General features: G+C 32.6%; 2 protein-coding genes across 9 annotated transcripts; one reads left to right on the top strand and one right to left on the bottom strand.

The window, feature by feature from the left end:
* The first annotated feature begins 3,065 nt into the window (after window positions 1–3,065).
* Window positions 3,066–4,791, top strand: LOC111415666 (uncharacterized). 8 transcript variants are annotated; one of them, XR_011639966.1, is made up of 5 exons: window positions 3,070–3,858; window positions 3,917–4,042; window positions 4,094–4,174; window positions 4,267–4,595; window positions 4,653–4,791. XR_011639966.1 is itself a non-coding variant. In XM_071194948.1 (5 exons), exons 2-5 carry the CDS (start codon window positions 3,603–3,605, stop codon window positions 4,524–4,526), a joined length of 723 nt encoding a protein of 240 aa, XP_071051049.1. In that variant the 5' UTR covers window positions 3,070–3,214; window positions 3,601–3,602; the 3' UTR covers window positions 4,527–4,791. The 8 variants fall into 8 exon arrangements, 6 of the variants coding, with proteins under 6 accessions (XP_071051055.1, XP_071051049.1, XP_071051044.1 ...); XR_002706421.2 differs by having other exon boundaries at window positions 4,648–4,791; XM_071194948.1 differs by having other exon boundaries at window positions 3,070–3,214; window positions 3,601–3,858; window positions 4,267–4,791.
* LOC111415665 (NF-X1-type zinc finger protein NFXL1) lies at window positions 4,759–20,556 on the bottom strand. The gene is made up of 8 exons (XM_023047422.2): window positions 20,240–20,556; window positions 20,041–20,180; window positions 14,052–14,861; window positions 10,610–10,741; window positions 10,346–10,557; window positions 9,896–10,292; window positions 9,612–9,842; window positions 4,759–5,219 (listed from the first exon to the last, which is right to left on the bottom strand). The coding sequence occupies exons 1-8, from the start codon at window positions 20,454–20,456 to the stop codon at window positions 4,797–4,799; spliced, it is 2,562 nt and encodes an 853-aa protein (XP_022903190.1). The 5' UTR covers window positions 20,457–20,556; the 3' UTR covers window positions 4,759–4,796.
* Window positions 20,557–21,631: the final 1,075 nt, after the last annotated feature.

The following is a 21,631-nucleotide window of genomic DNA, read 5'->3' as shown; positions in this document are numbered from 1 at the left end:
GCACTATCACTAGAACTAACACAAGACCTAGAACTAGAATCATTCGGGTTTAGCCGTCTTGAGAGACGTGCGGCTAAATCCGAATGTTTCTAGTTCTTGGTCTAGTGTTAGTTCTAGTATTGCAGTAGCACTATCACTAGAACTAACACAAGGCCTAGAACTAGAATCATTCGGGTTTAGCCGTCTTGAGAGACGTGTGGCTAAATCCGAATGTTTCTAGTTCTTGGTCTAGTGTTAGTTCTAGTATTGCAGTAGCACTATCACTAGAACTAACACAAGGCCTAGAACTAGAATCATTCGGGTTTAGCCGTCTTGAGAGACGTGCAGCTAAATCCGAATGTTTCTAATTCTCAGTCTAGAGTTAGTTCTAGTATTGCAGTAGCACTATCATCAAAACTAACACAAGACCTAGAACTAGAATCATTCGGGTTTAGCCGTCTTGAGAGACGAGTGGCTAAATCCGAATGTTTCTAGTTCTTGGTCTAGTGTTAGTTCTAGTATTGCACCAGCACTATCATTAGAACTAACACAAGACGTACAACTAGAATCATTCGGATTTAGCCGTCTAGAATGGCAGAATATTATGCCACAAGTAACCAAAAAACTGATCGAATCGACTAAAGGCGGTGATAAATGCCAAAGGTAATAGCACTTTATAAGTTGGATATCTGAATTTAATTGTATCAAATAAGTTGTGATGTAAAGTTGAATAATATTTTGGTTTTCTAGTTTGTATATTGTTAAAAACCAATTAGTTCAATAAATGAAGTTTTTTACTTAGTTTACAAGTATTATTCTTAACTGATATAGTCTTAATATAAGAAGACCTGCAAGAAGTCCGAAAAATCTTAGAAGAGCTACTACAACAGGCAACGCAAGAAGGCAAAGTAGAACTGAAAATAAACTACAACAAAACAAAAATGATAACAGATGTAGTACCTGGCGAACTTGTGAAGGTGGAAAACGAGAACATCGAAATCACTGAGAAATCCATTTACCTTAGCCACAAAGTCCGGATTGGTAAAGACAATCAGACGTGCGAGCTCTCAAGAAGAATAACCTTAAGTTGGGCATATTGCGGGCAAATTTGGAAAACTGCGGGCATATTTAAGACGAATATCCACATTAGCATGAAACGGAAAGTTTTCAACCAATATGTGCTCCCGGTCTTAACATACGGGGCTAAAACACTATCACCTACGAAGACATCTGTAAGAAAACAGGAGAGATTCATGTTGGGGTTGTCCCTGAGAATACGAAATGAAGAAGTGAGAAGAAGAACGTATAGTGAGAAGAAGGTATAGTGTTCTAGTTTTACACTTTCACTATCACTAGAACTAACATTAGTCCTAGAACTAGAAACATTTGGGTTTAGCCGTCTTAAAAGACGTACGGCTAAACCCGAATAATTCTAGTTGTTGGCCTAGTAATAATAATAATAATATATCTTTATTGCCCAACAAAGTACCCTTTCAGGTTTACAAGCCTGCACATTCTTTGTAGCAGAGCGCTAACCTGCACGTTGGTTCTACTATTCTTCAAATAGAAGACACAGCTGTATCGGGTAGCGTGGCTGGGTACACTGAAGTTAATGCAAGAGAATAACCAATTACCTAAGTCTCACCACTCACCAGTTTTATAATAAATCTAGCGTCCCTTCGAGTGTCAAGCGAAGAAAAATGATGACGTTACAACAAAGACTGGTAGTCAGTGCCATGAACAGGCACTGGTGTTAGTTCTACTTCTAGTTCAACAAAAATATACAACAATCTAGCGCTGCATAACAATTAAAACTAGAACTAACACTAGACCTAGAACTAAAAACATTCGGATCTAATCGCACGCTAAACCCGAATGATTCTAGTTCTAGGTCTTGTGTTAGTTCTAGTGATAGTCCAAAACTAGAACTAACACTAGACCTAGAACTAGAAACATTCGGGTTTAGCCCCACGTCTCTCAAGACGGCTAAACCCGAATGATTCGTGTTCTAGGTCTTGTGTCAGTTCTAGTCATAGTGTAAACCTAGAACTAACACTAGACCATAAAAAATAGCTTCGTAGAAATGCAACTCTCTAAAAGAAATCTCATACTAAAAATTGAATGTATGTGGCGCCATCTCTTGGGGATATTTTGAAATTATTCAGCTAAGAACCAAACCATTAGAATACAGGTTGGATTGGGTTTTATACATATATAAAAGCTTCAACTACAGAATAACTGTTTGGAAATTTTTTGGAGCCACTATGTGATTCCAATTAAAGTTCCGACTGGTTGGAAATTCCTCAGATGCAATTACACGTGTCAAATAATGCCACACATTTGAATATCACTGCATCATATGACATGTGAGATTGCATCTGACGAGTTTCCAACAACTTATACGTTAGCTGAAACAAAGCTATAATGTCAATTATAATCTAATTATTTAATCATACCATTATTACTTTATTATATTCTTACCGAAAAAACACTTTAAAACGACGTTTTCATCTGTCATTATTCTGAACAAACTTCAACTTTATAATTTTAAAAATTGAAGTTAGCGGCAAATTTAAAAATATAACACGAATTGGAATCTATACTTTTTAAATTAAACGAATGATACCGGTAATAATTGTTATTGCTGTCTCTTATCATTCCCACTATTAATAACAAAATTTACTGTTAGTTTAATTAAATTATTTCAGTATAGACGCTAGTGCCCTCTTACGGGGGGATTTCGACATACAATCAGTCACATACGTGATATCAATGGTATTGTGTTATTTATGTAATATGTGTATATACATCGTTTTCCAATTAGAAAATTTTATTCTTCTGTAATATAGCATTAAATAATTAGATATTAATTAGTTGAAATTAATAAATTTAAAATTCAAATTTTGTTGGTTAATAATCAATAAGATGGCGTTATAATAACACATCACGTGATCACTGTTGGTTAAATAAGTTTTATTTAAATATCTTATTTATAAGAAAGTAAATCCATAAATTAATAAACGATTTATTCGTTAAATATTTAAATTAAATACAAAAAGTATAAATAATTTTTTAATAAATTCAACAAAGCGATTACAGATCGCTGTAATTTTCGAACAAAACCCTGCTGGTTGCATACTCACTGACACATTTCTTCATCATAACAAATTACTTAAATATCTCAAATCCCTTTTTGAACTGATGAAACGCAAATAGCACACCGAGGAATTATTTTGTAGGTGTTAAAATGTATGTTTTTTTAACATATTCATTTTTATGTTAACATATAGATAGCTGTAACTACCTGTTAAGATTAGGTTATGTACACATAACCTATTTACTCAATATTAATTAAAATATCTACGATTTCTTTTAAAACACCTTCTAGAGTACGCCGAATTGAATTTTTAATAATTTACATTCATTAATCTCAGCAAAAAGTACTCACTGGATTTAAAAAAATTAATTTTATATCAACCTGTGGATGGAAGGATTTATTACAAATTTATTATGAGAAAGTTTACAATCACCATTTTAGTTCCAAAAGTCCATCAAGCAGATCTATCCAAATCTAACAAAATTATTTAGAAATAACCTTAAACAAGGAGAATTTTTTGGTAGTTATGGCTGGGTACCATCCATGTTCAGTTTCTGGGTGTAAGGACAAAAAATCTAGTCGACACTTATTTCCAAATCCAACAAAGCAGTCAGAGAGATATCATGAATGGGTTAAAGCTACTGGAAATCTAAAATTACTCACATTAGATCCCAATAGAGTGTACAGATCCTACAGAGTTTGTCATAGGCATTTTACTGATAGTGATAGAACTACAAATATGTATTTAACAAAAACTTGTGTACCTTCATTGTATTTACCAGGTAATTTTGCATGTATTCATTAAAATGTTGTATTAAATATTGTGTGATTCAACTCAAGAGGCGATTGATTCATCTATTTCTAATGAAATTGATCCTTTGGACACCACTTTGGATGAAGATGATGTACCATTAAGTAAAAAGTCGCGACTTTCACCTTTAATAACTTCACCATCAGAGACATTACGTAAGTAATTAAATCTGGTAATCATTTTCAAAAATATTTAATTTTTTTTAGCATTATCAATCAACAAGCCTAGCAGTTTTGAACACATAATCATAGAACATCCTATATCACTAGCATCAACATTCATAACAGGTATCTCAATCTTTTAATAAAAAAATTTTCCACAAAGATATTTCAAACCCTAACAAACTGTAAACTCATTCTTTATAGTATACTTATTTTAGAAGTTAAAAAAGAACAAGACTATTCATCATCAGAGGAAGATGAACAAAATCAAATAGAAACCATATCAACAGATGACCTTGAAAAATTGATACATTACTGGGATGAGTTTCAGTCTTTAGCTAAAAAATGGCACCCCAATAAAACTGATGTTAACAAAATATGTAACATGGTTGAAGATAAATGTTTAAGTCATTTTAAAGAGATTATAAGAAAAAGGCAGGTTCAATCAGGTTTGGGGGAGTATTTTTCTCCATCATAGAAACAACACATTCACATTGTATATCTTAAGCATTTATATTGTCTGGATACAACATTAGTACATTCACAGGTAAATATTAATTAATTATTTGGTACACTATTAACTTTATTTGCATCATAAGCTCAGATTTTAACTGGCCAAAAATTTGGCGAATGCAATAAGTGGCTGTGATAATGCAATTAATATAGATTATGAGGAAGAATCTGTTAAAAGGGATCAAATAAAACTTGAATTAAGTTTTAAATAAATATAATTTTAAAATAAATTAATTTATTTTAATATTACAAACATATAAAAACACGCAATTAAACCTACTAAAACCCCAAAAATATGAATCCCAAATCGACTAAAAAATCCTCTTTCATCGATTTCATTTCGCACCTTTTTTTCTTTATACTTCTTTTTCCCATGAAACATTTTCTCGTATTTTTCTAATTCTTTTCGATTTTTTATAGCTTCCTCTTTTTTCATTTGCTCGATTTCCGTCGCTTTTAACTGCTCAGCTTCGGCTTTCTTCTCATTACAAACGTCGTCGCAATTAACCACGGCGGAACCATTTCGAACATTCTCGCAAGAAAATTCCTTTTTAATTCGTTTACATGGACAGGTTACTTTAATTTTTTTCTTGCACAATTCGCTGTTAACGCAAGGACCTGGATGACAATTTGAACGACAACGATGACCGCAAGGATACTAAAAATCAAATTATAAAAATATTTAACCTATCAATCCGTGCAATTTAAATTTCTTTAATCTTTTATACTCTGTTTTTAAACCAGGAGGAGTATTTTAAATTTGTCACCCGATTGACCTTGCACGTGATTGGTTGAATGCGAGGAAGGTTCACACACAGGCAATTTTGAATTTTGATTTTGAATTTGAAGGTTAGGTTATTGACAATTCGTCAGTTTCGGGTCATTATTGTAAAATTTGTGTTCTTAAACCCTTCTTTATTATATTTTGAAATAAATGAAATGTAAATAAAAAATACACTCACAATTTTAATGTTAATTTGTATGTTTAGTGTTGTCGACAACAAACGAAAATAAATAGAATAATAAGTAAATAAATAAATAATAATTACTAATTTAAATTTACCGCCAAAATATCTAGTGATATTTTCTGGTGATTTTTCCTAGTGTAAATCTGACTTTCGCGTTTACTCCTCCTGGTTTAAAAACAGAGTATAGTGGCTAACTGTTTCACATAACAATAATATATGTAAACGAATACAAACATTCGATATTTTTGACAGGCTATAATAAACAATTATTTTAATAAATATTAATATTTGTGAAATTTTGAATATACAGCTGTCCCGAAACTCAACGTCAAGCGGGCACCGGGTGAGAGGCCAACCCATACCTGTTCTGGTAAAAATGAAAACAAAATTCCATGTCTCTTAGTTAAGTAGTAATAGACATATTTTTGAAAACGTTAAATATCGGTCCTGTACAGGGTGGTTCAAATTCGATGTCCGAATACCCTAACTCCGAAACTATAAAAGTTAGAAAAAAAGTAACTTACATGTCATGATCTCGTTTTTCGAGAAACTGCCAATGCCGAAAACCTTATAGAGGCCAACATTGAAAATATCGTAAAACCAGCAAGTGCAATTATCTTGGTTATTATTATAGGTGGAGTATTATAACTAAGACATTATATGGACACTTTTTTAGAAAGAATTTGATGACGAAGTCAAAAAATTTTTTTCGGTTTTGAGATATTAACCACTGATTATTCGCTTATTAAATTCGTTATTTTTTTCTGATTACAAAAATATAGGGTTTGACAGGTCTATTTCTTATTGTTTTAGAATAAGGCTAAAAATAAACTTTTCTTTTAGAAGAATAAATTAAATTTACAGTTTCCTGTAAATTACGGTACTATAACTAAAAATTAAAAAAACATTATTTCTAATATTTGAAACAAATATAATTTGTTGAACTATTTAATTTATATATGTTTTACACATAAGTTGGAATAGATTGCGTTATTTCACATTTTTTATTAATATTTAATATTATTATTAAATGACTTAATAAATTATTGATAGATGGCGCTCATATGTTTTTTTAAAATTCAAATAAACATAGCAACATTGTTTGTATTCAAAAATTTTCTGAAGTGTCACTTTAAAAATCCTGTTTTTAAGATGATTTACGAAAATTTTGAAAAGTTTGACATGTTAGAATGTTACATATTAAAAAATTATTTGTTTTTAAATACCAGAAGTTATTTTCTTATTTAATTGTTAACTTTTTAGATTTTACCTACCGCCCCGTAACTTACAGGAAACTGTAAATTTAATTTCGTCGACGAAATTTTATAAAAAAAGTTAATTTTTAGCTTTATTCTAAAACAATAAGAAATAGTCCATTTAAAAAAATTAAAATTGTCATATCTCAAAATCAAATCGTCATCAAATTCTCTGTAAAAAAGTGTCCATATAATGTCTTAGTTATAATACTCCACCTAGAATAATAACGAAGATAATTGCACTTGCTGGTTTTACGATATTTTCAATTTTGGCCTCTAAGGGAAAAATAAAAGCGATAGCGCTATGATGTTTTCGGCATTAGCAGTTTCTCGAAAAACGAGATCATGACATGTAAGCTACTTTTTTCTAATTTTAACCATCCTGTACATCATATCTTTAGGTACTACAGTCAGAAATGTTCGCAATTTAATAGTGATTTTTTTAATAATGTATTCTTATAAACCATGCTACTGTAGAAGTCACAAATTAAACAACAAAAATCGTTAGTTTTGCAAAAAAATATATTAATTTAATTGAGTTAAGGTTGAAAGAATTTGTTTATCAAGTTTGACACACGATTTCTAAAAAAAGGAGTAGTACAACATCCTTGGCAAGTAATTTTAAAAGATGGCCTGATTAGTCAAGTTTCCAAAATGGTACAACACTTGCCATTATTCTTATCATAAAAGATATTATTGCCTGTTTTTCTGCAAAAAACACGTTGTTTAAAAAATTCATACTTTTGTATTCATACTTTCAACCTTAACTCAATCAAACTGATACTTTTTCTTGCAAAACTAACGACTTTTGTGGTTCGATTTGTGACTGCTATAGTAGCATGGTTCATGAGGAATACATTATTAAAAAAATTACTATTAAATTGCGAACATTTCTGACCGTAGTACCTAAAGATATGATGTACGGGAACGATTTTTAACATTTTCAAAAATATGTCTATTACCACTTAACTAAGAGACATAGAATTTTTTCTTATTTTTACCAGAACAGGTATGGGTTAGCGTCTCACCCGGTACCCGCTTGATGTTGAGTTTCGGGACACCTGTATAAAACAGGGAAATAAAAGCCTGTTTAGTCGTACGTCTTCAGATATGCTGAATAACAATAAAAAATAGAACTAACACTAAACCTTGAACAAGAAACATTCGGGTTTAACCGTCTTAAGAGACGTACTTCTGTTCTAGATATTTCTAGTTCTAATGTTAGTTCTAGTTAAAGTTGTTATTCAGTGTTAGGTTGTTATACAATGCTGTGCGAAATAATAGGTGCAAGTCTATTTACGCATTTTTATAATAAAAATTATAATAATGTATTAAAAATTAATTTTTTGGGCTTGGATATACATCCCAAAGAATATTTGAAAAATACTGGAGTCTAATATATCGCTTTAAAATACACTGGGATGGGATTTGTTAGTACTTCTGGCTTCACTTTATGTGTGAGTCAGCTTTAGTTTAGAGTACGAACACGTGTGCCTCCTATCAGCAGATTTTTACAGACCAGTTGAGTGTTTGTGTGCTGGTACTGCTATTGTTTTTAGGATTATTTCCACGTAATAATATTTACATACATTTTTCTCAGTATCTATAAACATTGTCTAAAGGTAAATTATACAGGATGTATCTGAATGACTGCAACAAACTTCTTTAGTAAATTTTAAGGGAGCTACACCCCTCCAAAAAATGGTGGAAAATTTTCGTTTAATTTTTTTTTCTCAAAAACCATAAACGTTAGGAAATTGAAACTTGGGGAATATATTTAACTCATAATAGGGCACGTTTTAAGCCTATTTGTACTTTCAACCTATAAATATCTAATCAAATGATTGCATTATATGATTTGGACCGAAGAAGCACAAAATGGTGGAAGAAAGTTTTTTTAGGCTCTTCATGATTGCTGTTCATAATGTACATATTGTTTATGAAGAGGTTAGTCATAAAAAAGTTCTTTTCATTGATCTTGTAATAAATGTGGCAGAAAGCCTTTTTAGCAAAGGGCAATCAAAAGCAACTTACAAACGTTTTACTCTTACAACTAAAATACATTTAAAGACTATATTCAGATCACACCCAAGGAGAGTAGACTCTAACAGAACAACGTGCCCGCACACTACATCACACCATTCGCCACGCCCAGTCAGCTATTATTGTGTTCTTGCTGTGTATTTTTAGAGGATTTTTATTCGTATATCGTAGTCGTATTCATATTAACTTCAAAAGTAAATCAAATGTCTATAATATAACCTCTAAGAAGACACAGCAAACGCATAGAACTCTATGACAGTTAACTGGGCGTAGCACATAGTGTGACGTAGAATGCGGGCAACCAACCCGTAGTGGGCTACTAGTCCTGTTAGATTCTACTGTCCTTCGGTCACACCTACTATTTTGCACAGCACTGTATAGTTTTACTGTAATAAAACTGGAACTACGTTCTTTAGCTGTGCGTCTTCAGATTTTCTAGTTATAGGTCTAATGTTAGTTCTAGTTTTAATTGTTATTCAGCGCTAGATTGTTATATATCCTTATTGGACTAAGAGTAGCACTAACACTAAACTTAGAACTAGCATTGGCCAAACCAGATTGTTTCTAGTTCGAGATCTAGTGTTAGTTATTCTGCAAATATTTGAGCCTATGATACAATTGAATTAAGTTATATGGATTTACAAAAAAGTAAATAATAAATTTTAAGATTAATAACTTCTAACTAACGCCATCTTTGCCCAAATATATCTATTGGCAATGGCAGACTCAGTGCGCCGTGTGTCATATTGGAGAATCAAATCTCAAAAGAAAATAATTACATACGTTATTAGGACATTGATCACCACAACTTTGTAACTTTTCCTTATTTTCCTCAATAATCCATTCTTTACAAGCCACGTAAGGTTGATTAAGACCACAATGACATTTTACTCTAAACATTTGATTACAAGGTGGACAATTTCCTGGATGACATGGTTTTGGACATGTGTGTGAGCACCCCTCAGGACGAGTTTTAGTACAAGGATTGTAACAGTTCTCGCAATCTTCACCAGCCTAAAATAAATTTTAATTTATATACTAAAAAAAAATTTTAAATTAATATTTACATTAATTTTATCTGGTGCATTTAAAATAGTATGACAAGATTTTGTACACGTATGATTCCCACAAGATAATAATCTTCCACATGGTCTCCCACAACTTGATGGTCTCGCGATGGAACATGGCCAATCAGCAGTTTCGTGCTCGCCTAAACACGTTATTGGAACAGGAACTTTACAATCCGGACATGGTAACGCTTGCATTTCAACTTGGGGTGCGGTTTGTTCCCAAGGCATCGACGCTTTTTTACTTTCTAGCGTTACCAAAACGGCGGAATGACAAATTTTAGGACATTTATGTCCGCAATTATGTTGTTTGTCACAAATTTGACGACAAGGCGGACAATCACCGAAATGACATTTATGTTCATTTCGTTTTACATGGTGACAATCAGGTGGAATTCTAAAAATTTTATTATATTAACTCAAAAGATTATTGCGAGGTTTAATAATTACTGGCAAAGTTTGTTGCATCTCGGCGGTCTTGTTTTGTGTTTTCGTCCACAAGAAACAGTAATAAACGTTTCGTTACAGCGACAAAAAACTTTTTCGGTTAATTGGCATGGATAACATGGTCCTCTGTGGCAAACCGAACCGCATTTATGGTTTCCACAACTTAGCGTTCTACCACAAGGTTTTTCGCAAGGGGGACAATTTCCATCGCAGCACTACAAATTATTTAATTTTATTAAAATGAATTAATATAATAATTTAATTTACCTTTCGATTACATGGATGTTTATTACAATCCTTCATTTGCTTACATTTAGTTTCACATAAATACCTCTTTTTGCATGGAATTTCTTTGGTATGTAATCCGCATCGACAAGATTTAATTACTATCTCAACACACTACAAAAATTTTATAATATTTTTAATTATATTACATTAAAAATATACTCCTGACTACGAGAAACGCGAATGACTCATCGATTATGCCTATAAGTTGACCTGCAATAGAGTGAAATGGCTTCTAATGATGTTGTTTTTAAAAAACAAGAAGATATACCTGAGAAAGTTGAATTAAGATTAGATCAAGAGGTTAATCATATGAGGAACGAAATTGCTGAACAAATGGAAGAAGAAAACGAAATAACTCAGGAAGAGCAAGTGGAAGAAGATAGACAGAAGGAAGACGAAGAAAATCATAATAGAAGGGGACAAAGAACAAGAAAACCACCTGTAAAATTGAAGGGCTATGTGTACTTGACATTTGATGAAGCAATAAATGGTGAAGACAAGAAAAAGTGGTTAGGTGCAATATGAGAAGTCATTGAAGTTGAATCAAATATGGGAATTAGTACAAAGCGAAGAAATTAAGGGACAAAAGATAAATAGCAATAAATGGGTATTCAAGATCAAGGACGACGGAATTTATAAAACCAGATTAGTGGTAAGAGATTTTGAACAACCAAAAGAACACATAGAAGAGTCCTGTAGCAAGTATGAGCTCTATTAGAGCAATCTTAGCAACAGCAGCTGCAGAAGTATGTAAAATAATAAAATTTGATATAAAAACGGCTTTTTTGTATGGCGAACTGAAAGAAGATATCTACATGATTTAGACAAGCATCAAAACATGGAAGAGTATTTAAAAATGAGGATATAACAATTTTATTAATCATATACGTAGACGAGTGACTTATTATATCGAAAGATAACACGACAATTTAATAAAGAAACTGAAAAACTATTTTAAACTAAAAGTGTGGGAATAACCAAAAAAATTTCTTGGGCGAAGCAAAATATAAAATTAAATGAAGACTCGTTAAAACTTTATCAAAAGGACAATATAAACCAAGTGCTTGAAAAATATAAACTTGACAACAGTAAAAAAAACTATAATTCATTAAGTCTAAGAGCCGGTTTATCAATATCGAGTTAAATCTGTTAGATACGCAACTCATGGATAAACTTGCCTAACAGATAACCTCAGTGAACCGTTTATCCAGCAACTTTCTACCCGACAGGCAGCAACCTACGAGATAGAACATAGATGGTACCCCTGAGTGTTAACATTAGAAACGGAAATGAAACGTAATTGGTGAAATTTGAATAATTGACTTTAGTTTATGAAGTTGATATAAACAGCTGACGTTTTGGAGGTTATCATTCCTGTGTGCTTTCGGTATTGCTTTGTTTTCGAAAATCTCTTTTATAATGGAATTCCTACATGAATATTTATTAGACAGCGATAAAGATGAGGATATTGTCCAACTCTTAAATTATAAACGATGACCATATATTAAAAAAGAAAGACAAAAGTCGAAACCACTTTGAGGAGTTGGACGACCACGTTTTTTTGTTAGATTTCGGTTAAAAAAAGGACAGTTTTGTCAATCTTGGTTAAAATTGAGACGAGATTATACTGTATTAGATTATATTATTATTTTTTTCTTTTAATTACTAGATTATTATTTATTTTCTATAACATTTTTATATTCGTTTGCCAAATCCATCAGCAAGTTCTTTTCTGCTGTACTAAAATTTGATGATCTTTTCTTTCTCTTGCATATCCATTACCACAATTATAAGCTTAATTTATTTTTGACGTTATATTTTAATTTTATTGTCATTTCCTTTCACCAAGCAACCAAACTTGTGCTCACATTTTTTTGACAATATCTAATAGATAAACCCTTAACCAGTACTTCAATCTGGTGGGTATCCAAATGTCATATTTATCTATAAGATTACCCTAAACTACGGGTGGATAAACGACTCGTCGACGTTATCTATCAGCTACAATTTTAATTGACAGATAAATCGTCTTAACTAGATATTGATAAACCGGCCCTAAGTGATGTAAAACGAAGTGATAGTGAAGAGTTAAACAAAGTCTTTCCTTATCAAGAAGCAGTAGGCAATTTTCTATACTTAACTAACAAAACCAGACCAGACAAAAGTTTCGCTGTAAACTTTGCTACTAGATATGTTAAAAATACAAAAAGATGCGATATAACTAATGTAAAAAGATTATTAAAATATCTACATATACAAACAACGATTTTGGAATCGAATATACGCTTGAAACTGGGATAAGAAATTTAAAATTACTAGTATTTACAGATGCTGACTATGCAAATTGTACAGATACGCGCAAGTGTTAGTGGTTATGTAATAATGTTAAACGAAGGACTGATCAATTGGACAACGTGAGAAACAGCCAAAAAAAGGATAAAATTGTTGCGTTATCAACCGTAGAAGCAGAGTATATTGCGGCGGCCGAATGCTGCAAGGAAGTACTACATATCAAAAGTTTTATGGAAAAGTTGATTGGTAAAGTAATACAAACAACAATGCTGATAGACAATAGAAGTGCTATAGACTTGATCAATAATGGAATCTTAAACAGACAAACTTTAACTCAAACATATTGACATTCGTTTTCATTTCACATGATATAGTCTAGTGAAAAAGAATTAAATTGATCCATTGCAAAGATTAGAAAGGGTTAAATTTGAAACATACAGAGATAAACTAGTTGTTAGAATTTAAGTTATTGTTTTGTAAAACTTGGTTTTTGTTTACTGGGGTGTGTTAAGTTTCAGTTTTAGTTGTATAAACAAAAGCGAAGTAGGTTGAATGACAATGTAAATACAACACAACACCACTCAGTTGTTATGTTCTATCAAAGCAACATCCCATTGAAAGCTTAATAAAAAATATAACCCAACAAAGGGTAGTCAAAAAAGTAATTCACATTCCATACAATTCCAAATCCACACAGTATAAGTCGAACACTGAAGATACAAGCAATTTTGTTACTCACCTTTACTTGAGACTTTAAAAAGCGGGTTTTAGTCTATTCTGCTTTATTTTATATCATTTATCATTACAATCTCAACACAAGATGGTGGAGAAAATATTGGAGGTGGGTTTTGGGGTTGCTCAGGTGGAAAAGGAATCTTCCCAATACAACAATAATAAATGCAACGTCTTAATGACGGAGAAAATTCCGTTGTATTTAATGGAGGAGGGTAGAGGTATGAAAAAATGTATGATTGCGCGATTTAGGTGTAAGACTGTGGATGTGTAGATTGTGTGGGGATAATTTTTCAGCACAGCCACACACATATACACTATGTGTATTACTTCCAAATCATCATAGAGTTTTAAGTGATGAATCATTCACGTTTCTTATAACAACAATTATACTTACAGATCCACATTTATCTTTATGACATTTATAATTACAAAAATGTTGTTCGCATTCCAACAATTTCCCACAAGTATCTTCACAAGTAGGAGTTTCTTCAGTACATGGTAAATTATAATTCGATTTTCCACAAGGACACGTCCTAACTTTCGACAATTCACATTCGCCACAATCACCAAAATGACATATTTCTGGGCAACTATGAAATCCACAAGTTAACGCTTTATTACAGATTTTCTCGCATTGCCAAATTGGAGTTGAACAATCCCTCAATTTTTGTGATGTTCCACAAAGACATTTTTGTATACTTTTTTTTGGGCATGGTTTACAATCTCCAGCGTGACATAATTCCGAACATTTGTGTTTATCGCAGGTTAATAATTTATTACATTTCGATCCACAGGACCATTCTTTATTGCAACATCTTTGTAATTTTGGAGGATTTGATCCACAATAACACTTTGATGAGATTGTTATTGGGCATGGTGGACATGGTCCGGGGTGGCATAACAATAAACATTCATGCCCACAAATCGGTTTGAGTTGTTTTCCGCATTTTTCCCCGCAAGAATGTGGAATTAGAAGTGATTGAAATTTTGGATTGATCGTTTTCGTACAGAAACATGTGTAGTGTGTTGGGGTGTCTTCTGGGAGATATTCACGTCGACATTTTGGGCAACACCATACTAATTTTATTTGTTTAGTTATTATTTGACCTTCTAAAACGTTTTTCTTTTGAACAATACTATCTTTTGACCAACGTTGTATACATTCAAGATGAAATGAGCAGTAACATTCGGAACAATTCCAAATCTAGAACATATTTTTGGTATAATTCAAGAATCATCATGTCGTTCAAAAATCGACAATTTTTTTTTTAATCGACGGCAAATCACTCAAGTAAGCCGTGTACAAATAAAAACAAAGTGCGAAGAAGTGTAAAACTTACCGAAAAATTTCTTTAAAGTTTCGACGTGACGTCACTTTTTGTGACGTCATCGACTGTGCTAGCCATAGCTTTGTTCGTTGGGTTTTCCCTACTCTGCACGACATGGCACTAGTATGACGTCTTAGTGCAATTTAGAGTAATAGTGAGTAGACATGCATAGATTAAGTGGCGCCATTAAAAAATGGCGCGCCAGTAAAATTAAATTGCATGTGTAAACATCTACTGGCATGCAAGTTGAAATCATGCATGCATGGATCAGAAAAGTCTGCATCCTTCTGAAATCACACTAAAAGTTTAGCGATTATTTTCCATGCTTCGAAAAGTTCACTCGACATATTGCACTCTGTACACTTTAATACACTTTAAAAATGAAACTGGCGTGTCACTTATTTTTGTTTTCCCACATGTAGTGTAAACGTTTACTGGCGTGTAAATAGAACTGGCGCCACTAAATCCATGTATGTCTAAATTCACCTTAAGTAAGTGCAAGGTTATGTCAACTGAGTGCAGGGTAGAAAAGTGTGCAAAGCGTGGTCGCAACGAACACGTTTTTATCAAGAAAGTGTATAACAGTATTTGAAATGGACGAACAGGAGATTATCAGCAAAATAGTCGCGGAAAATGATGAAATCATCGCAAAATGTTTTTTTAGTAGCGATTCATCCGACAGTGATGTAGGATCAATTAATAATAATAATCTTATAGCGTTGTCAAGCACGCGAGGACAACCATAAGAAATTATTGCACAGAGGTAAAAATAAAATAATTTGGACATGGTGATATTCATAAATAATTGATTTTAATTTGATTTTTTCCAAATATTCCGCCATTGTAGTTACACTGAGTTACACTGCACCTGTTGAACTTAACCGAAAGCAGGTTCAACAAAATCTGCACTAACTTGCACGAAATTATACTGCGCATGGCCCAACGAACAGTATGAGTGCAACTGCACTAAAGTACACTATCCCCAACGAACACACAACATCTGCACTAAACTGCTTAGTGCAAGTAGTGCAGTCCCAACGAACAAAGCTCATATATTTTCATAACACATTTGGTTAAAACGCATATTTTCGGGTGAAATACGGTTGTTTCTTAGGTTTTCGACGCTTAACGACTAAAATGTCGTTGTTTACCATGTACAGAGTGTTTCGGTGACTCGGGGAACAAATGTAACGACATGTACTAGAGTAAAAATGATGACGATTTATGTAAAAAAAAATTGGGATTTAACCCCACATCTCTCAGGACGGGTAAACCCGAATGATTCTAGTTCTAGGGTTACTAGAACAGATTAGAATCATTCGGGTTTAGCCGTCTTGAGAGACGTGTCGCTAAACCCGAATGTTTCTAGTTCTAGGTCTTGTATTAGTTTTAGTGGAAAACTAGAACTAATACTAGACCGAAAACTAGAAAAATTGGGATTTAGCCCCACGTCTCTCAAGACGGGTAAACCCGAATGATTCTAGTTCTAGGATTACTTCTAGTTTTAAATATTATTTAGCGTCAGATTGTGGTATATTTTTATTGAAAGAAAAGTAGAACTAAGACTAGACCTAAAACCAGAAACATTCGGGTTTAGCAGTGCGCCTCTCAAGAAGGCTAAACCTGAATGTTTCTAGTTTTCTATGTTAGCTCTAGTGACAGTGTTAAGCAGCACTAGTTAACATAAGATATCACTATGTTGTACATTTTTATTGAACTAACACAAGACCTAGAACTATTAAAAATAGAAACATCCGATACTTTCTAGCTCTAGGTCTAGTGTTAGTCCTAGTTTTACACTAGCACTATCACTAAAACTAACACAAGACCTAGAATCATTCGGATTTAGCTGTCTTGAGAGACGTACGACTAAAACCGAATATTTCTAGTGTTCGGTCTAGTGTTAGTTTTAGTATTAACACAGAGTCTATTGACACACAGTCTATGTGACGACAGGTAGTCAGTCGTTATGCATCGAAAATCTAAGAAAACAAGGGTGTTTCATCTGTACAGGGTGGGCAAATTTGGGTGTTATTATAGGCTATCTCAGAAACTATAAGAGATACGAAAAAAGTAGGTGCCATGTCCCGGTCTCTTTTTTCGAGACTAATTCAATTCCGCAAACATCAAACCTCTATCTTCTTTTGTTTTTAAGTTATAGCCAAAAAGTCAAATTTTCGTGATTTCAAAAAATGCTCATATTTCGTTTATTTATCAAAATATAGGAATGGGGTTGATACGTTCTTAAGACACTTTTTTAAGTGGAATATACTGCCGTTGAAAAGTTTTAAATATATTTGATGATTTTTGAGATACAACACAAAGTTGTGTTTTTTTAAATACAAACTATACTTGATTATGATGTTAAAGAACAGAGCATATTTTTAGCTTTCCAATGATGTATCGCATGTATGGTGTATTTGCAGAAAATAAGCGGTAATTTTCAATTCGAAAATAGTAAGCGCTAATGTTCAACATTTTGATTATAGTAGGCGGCTCCGGACAGTAAATACTACCTAGTGGCTATAATATATGGTTTTGCACGAATAGGACAGAATAAAGTTGGTTTTGTACCATTATTCAGGATAAGTTGGTTTTGTACCAACGAATAAAAACTTTGAATAGTTAATTTAAATTTCTCAGCATCTTATCCCCGACTTTGTTCACTAATAAAAAATGATTAGCATTTAAAGTTTGTTTATTAAAAATACAAAAAATGTATTAATTAATGAATAATTAAATATGGACAACTTCAGGAACTAAGGAGTCATAAACTGTCATCTTCTTCTACTCAACTTACTGGTTGTAAGATTAAAACAGTTCGGTATCAATGAATGAAATCTTCGGTAGTATTTTCCCAGTTTTCCCCACAACATAAGATGTAGAAGTTTTTTGATATCAGCAATCTTTTCTTTTGAAATTGGGTGAGATAGAGGAAAATTATGAATCATAAACTGGGCGCGGACTTTCCATTGAAACACCGTTTGAATGGGGATATGAAGACTTATGTATCATCTTCAAAGCGGACTCCAATGTATTCTATATTTAATTTTATCGTTTTATTTAAAGATAATGCGGAGCTTCTTAAACGGGAAACTCGTTTCGCAAAATTCATGAAATGACAAGTAAACTCACGTTGCTATAGTAACTAAGTAGTATTTAGAGTTTTCCTCGCCTACTATAATTAAAAATTTGAATTTTAATCTTTAATATTTTAAAAATTGAAAAATAACGCTTATTTTCCGCAGAAACATCATGCGTGCGATACATCATTGGAAAGCTAAAAATATACTTTTCAGTTACATCATAATAAAGTATAGTTTGTATTTAAAAAAATACAACTTTATGTTATATCTCAAAAATTATCAGCTATGTTAAAAATTTTTCAACGGCAGTATATTCTACTCAAAAAAGTGTCTTAAGAATGCATTAACCCCATTTCTCTAATTTCAAAAATAAACGAAATATGAGCATTTTTTGAAATCACTAAAATTTGACTTTTTGGCTATAACTTAAAAACAAAAGAAGATAGAGATTTGGTCTTTACGGGATTGGATTAGTTTCGGAAAAAGAGACCGGGACATGGCACCTACTTTTTTTGTATCTCTTATAGTTTCTGAGATAGCCTATATTAACACCCAAATTTGCCCACCCTGTACATATATGTTGTAATCTCACCTACTATGCAAAAAGTCAAGGCCCCTCACTTTAGAGATCGATATCTTTGTAACCGCTCGATGGAAAAAAATGCGGTAAAGTTTATTGTAATCAGTGAACGTTTCTGCGTATCACATGTTAATATGGAACTTTTCGGTTCCGCGGTTTTTCTTTTATCGCGAGTTAAGTGAAAAAAGTACCCGATTTTTGAGAGTGCCAGCAACTTTGTCTACTTTGCGATTTTTCTTCTCCAAAACTATTTGATGAAAAAATTTCAAATTTGAACTGGTGGTAAACCGATCTGTTCTTAATGTTTTTACCAAAATATGTCAAATGATGTCAGTTGTCGGATTCCGTTATCAGTTTTTCAAAATTAGGGCACCCTAATTTTTTAAGAGCGATTTAATGGAAAGACAAATTGAAGAGAAACAGAAATAAGCTATGCGAGGAGAGGAGGGTCCGTCCAATCGGAACAGATGGTGCGTCCCAGACAGTACGTCGCGCCTTTATCTTACCTACATAAAGAAATAAGGCGCGACGTCCTGTCTGGGACGCACCATTTCTGTTTTCTTTAATTTGTAATTCCATTAAATCGCTTTTAAAAAATTAGGGACCTCTAATTTTGAAAAACTGATAACGGAATCCGACAACCGACATTATTTGACATATTTTGGTCAAATCTGCGAGGAAACCCACCCAGCCGTTTTCGACATAACGGCGTCTTACTAAACCGCGATTTTCCGCGAAACTGTATGGAATATCGAAAAAATAAAATATGCCACTCATTAAGAACACATGAGACTACAACCTGTTCAAAATTCAAAATTTTTCGTACGAGTAGCTTTCGAGAAAAAAAAATCGTAAAGTTGACAAAGTTGCCAGTACCATAAAAAATCGGGTACTTTTTTCATTTAACTCGCGATAAAAAGAAAACCGTGAATCCAAAAATTTTCAAATTACTACATGTTGCGTAGAAATGTTCAGTGATTACAATAAACTTTGTCACAATTTTTTTTATGGAGCGGTTGCGAAGATATTGATCTCTAAACTGAGGGGCCTTGACTTTTTGCAGGGATAGTACTTTAGTTAAAATAACTTTTAAGTTTACCAGATTGATTTTGCGCCTTGCTATAAAATAAACAATTTGTAAGTTAGGTGTTAACTTGTAGGTTAGATTTAATAGGAAAATGCATGGTTAACATTGTTTGTGACGTCACAGCAAAAGTTTAATGTGACTTTTCAATATGTTATACATTTTTTTTCTTTTTAACGTGTTTTTTTGAGTCATTTCAAATTGATGAAAAAAAATCATCGATTTTTAAGCCACATGATGATTCTTGAATTTTTTTTTTGGTATAAAGATAAATAAATAACTTGATTTTTATAAAATATTTTTACCTCATCGTTTCGTTTCACACTGGATATGCAAATAAGACAGGTAATTGCCCCCGATATAAATGAATCTTCAACATATCCTTTAGTCCTCCCCAAATTTTCAATTTCTTGACCTTTTTGGGTGTAAAATTTAAAGATGCCATCTAGATGTTAAAATAAAAATTTTGAGGTTAGATTGTTTTAACTGTTAAAAATAATTTACCTATAACATTTTTTGATTCCAAATCTTCCTCTTCTGATGAAGAATCGTAATCTTTCGCGTGTTTTTCAGCGGCCGCTTGAAATTTTGTTGTAGCCTCTTTAAATTTTAGTTCGGATTTTTTTAGGTTATGATTATCCGCGGATTTTTTCGCCTGATTTTGGTTCGTTATCGACCATGGTCCCCGTTGTTTCGACGATTTCCATTTAACATCACTCATTTTTAAGCTTAAAAATGAGAATATCAAAATCAATATCTTGATGCTTAAAAATCATAAGGAGTTAACGTGTACGAAATACGAAACGTCATTGTTAACTGTCACCTTAAATGTTGTTATCGTAGTTTAAGCTTTTCACTCATAGATGGCAGATGATTTTTTTTCATTTTCTGGTTTAATTTCAGGATGTTTTATTGCAATGAAGGGGGAACTTTTGTAATAAATACATCTAATTACGGACAATTTCGCTTTGTAATCCAATACCCCCTTTGAGGAAGTTCTGAAATTGTTTCCGGAAACTCGCCAAAACGGAGGACGTCCTTTAAAGTTATAATCACTTCCTTTAAAGTTAAGAGAAGGGCGTCAAAGAAGAAAATCGTTTGTGCAGTAATTTAAAAAATGTAGAGTGGTCTACACGCAACTTTCTCGTTTTTTTATAGGGGTTGAGAAAGATTAACGAAAGAGGCACCATCTATTAATTAAATATTAAGTTAAAAAGAAGCGCGGTAGTTTTAAAATAAATTTTGATGCAAATTGTTTCAAATTATAAATAAAAAGAGAGTAAGTTTAGTGTAGGCCACTCCAGTTTATTAGAGATGATTTTAAAATAAACGGTTAATTTGAATAATTGGTGTGGATTTAAATTTTAAAAGCTCTCCTCCTTCATTGTTCTTGCCTACAGAAGCTGAAATAATTAAAGAAAAAAGGGGTTTCCATTTCGTGGAAGTGATTATTATTCTTTTGGACCGGTTTAAAGAATGATGATGAGGGTTAATAAGGTGAACAAGAAGAGCTAATTTATTTCATTAAATAAGGGAATTTCAAGTTAAAACTTTTTGGTCCCAAACTTTTTTGTGATATATTTCATAGATTATGTCTATTTGGAAAATAGCTTTTTGGTATCTCGTTTTATGTTAAAATACAACACCAGTTTACTTTTATTACTACCCAGAAAATGTTTATTTTTCCACTTAAAACCATCGCAACATTACGTGAACCGGAAACCGATAGAGTCGCCCGAAGCACTCCAATTCGTTCAGTTTCCAGGTAATTTACTAATGTGGTCGCACAACACGACGCCGTCAGGTTCGTGCTAAACCAGCGCGAACTCGTCCCATTTTCTACACCAATTGGGAACTTTTCGTGTTGAAAAGTTCGCGCGGCGACGTGGGAATACA

The sequence above is a fragment of the Onthophagus taurus genome, chromosome 1, assembly GCF_036711975.1.
Source record: "Onthophagus taurus isolate NC chromosome 1, IU_Otau_3.0, whole genome shotgun sequence".
Taxonomy (NCBI): Eukaryota; Metazoa; Arthropoda; class Insecta; order Coleoptera; family Scarabaeidae; genus Onthophagus; species Onthophagus taurus.
Note: the sequence above shows the minus strand (reverse complement) of the source record. Positions and strands in the feature narration are given on the sequence as shown.

Coding starts and splice junctions, on each gene's coding strand:
- LOC111415666 (XM_071194948.1), top strand. CDS start 3,603: ATGGCTGGGTACCATCCATGTTCAGTTTCTGGGTGTAAGGACAAAAAA. Junction 4,043..4,093: donor TTCACCATCAGAGACATTAC/GTAAGTAATTAA, acceptor AATTTTTTTTAG/CATTATCAATCAACAAGCCT. Junction 4,175..4,266: donor AGCATCAACATTCATAACAG/GTATCTCAATCT, acceptor TACTTATTTTAG/AAGTTAAAAAAGAACAAGAC.
- LOC111415665 (XM_023047422.2), bottom strand. CDS start 20,456: ATGAGTGATGTTAAATGGAAATCGTCGAAACAACGGGGACCATGGTCG. Junction 9,843..9,895: donor ATGCACCAGATAAAATTAAT/GTAAATATTAAT, acceptor AATTTATTTTAG/GCTGGTGAAGATTGCGAGAA. Junction 5,220..9,611: donor GTGATCAATGTCCTAATAAC/GTATGTAATTAT, acceptor TTTGATTTTTAG/TATCCTTGCGGTCATCGTTG.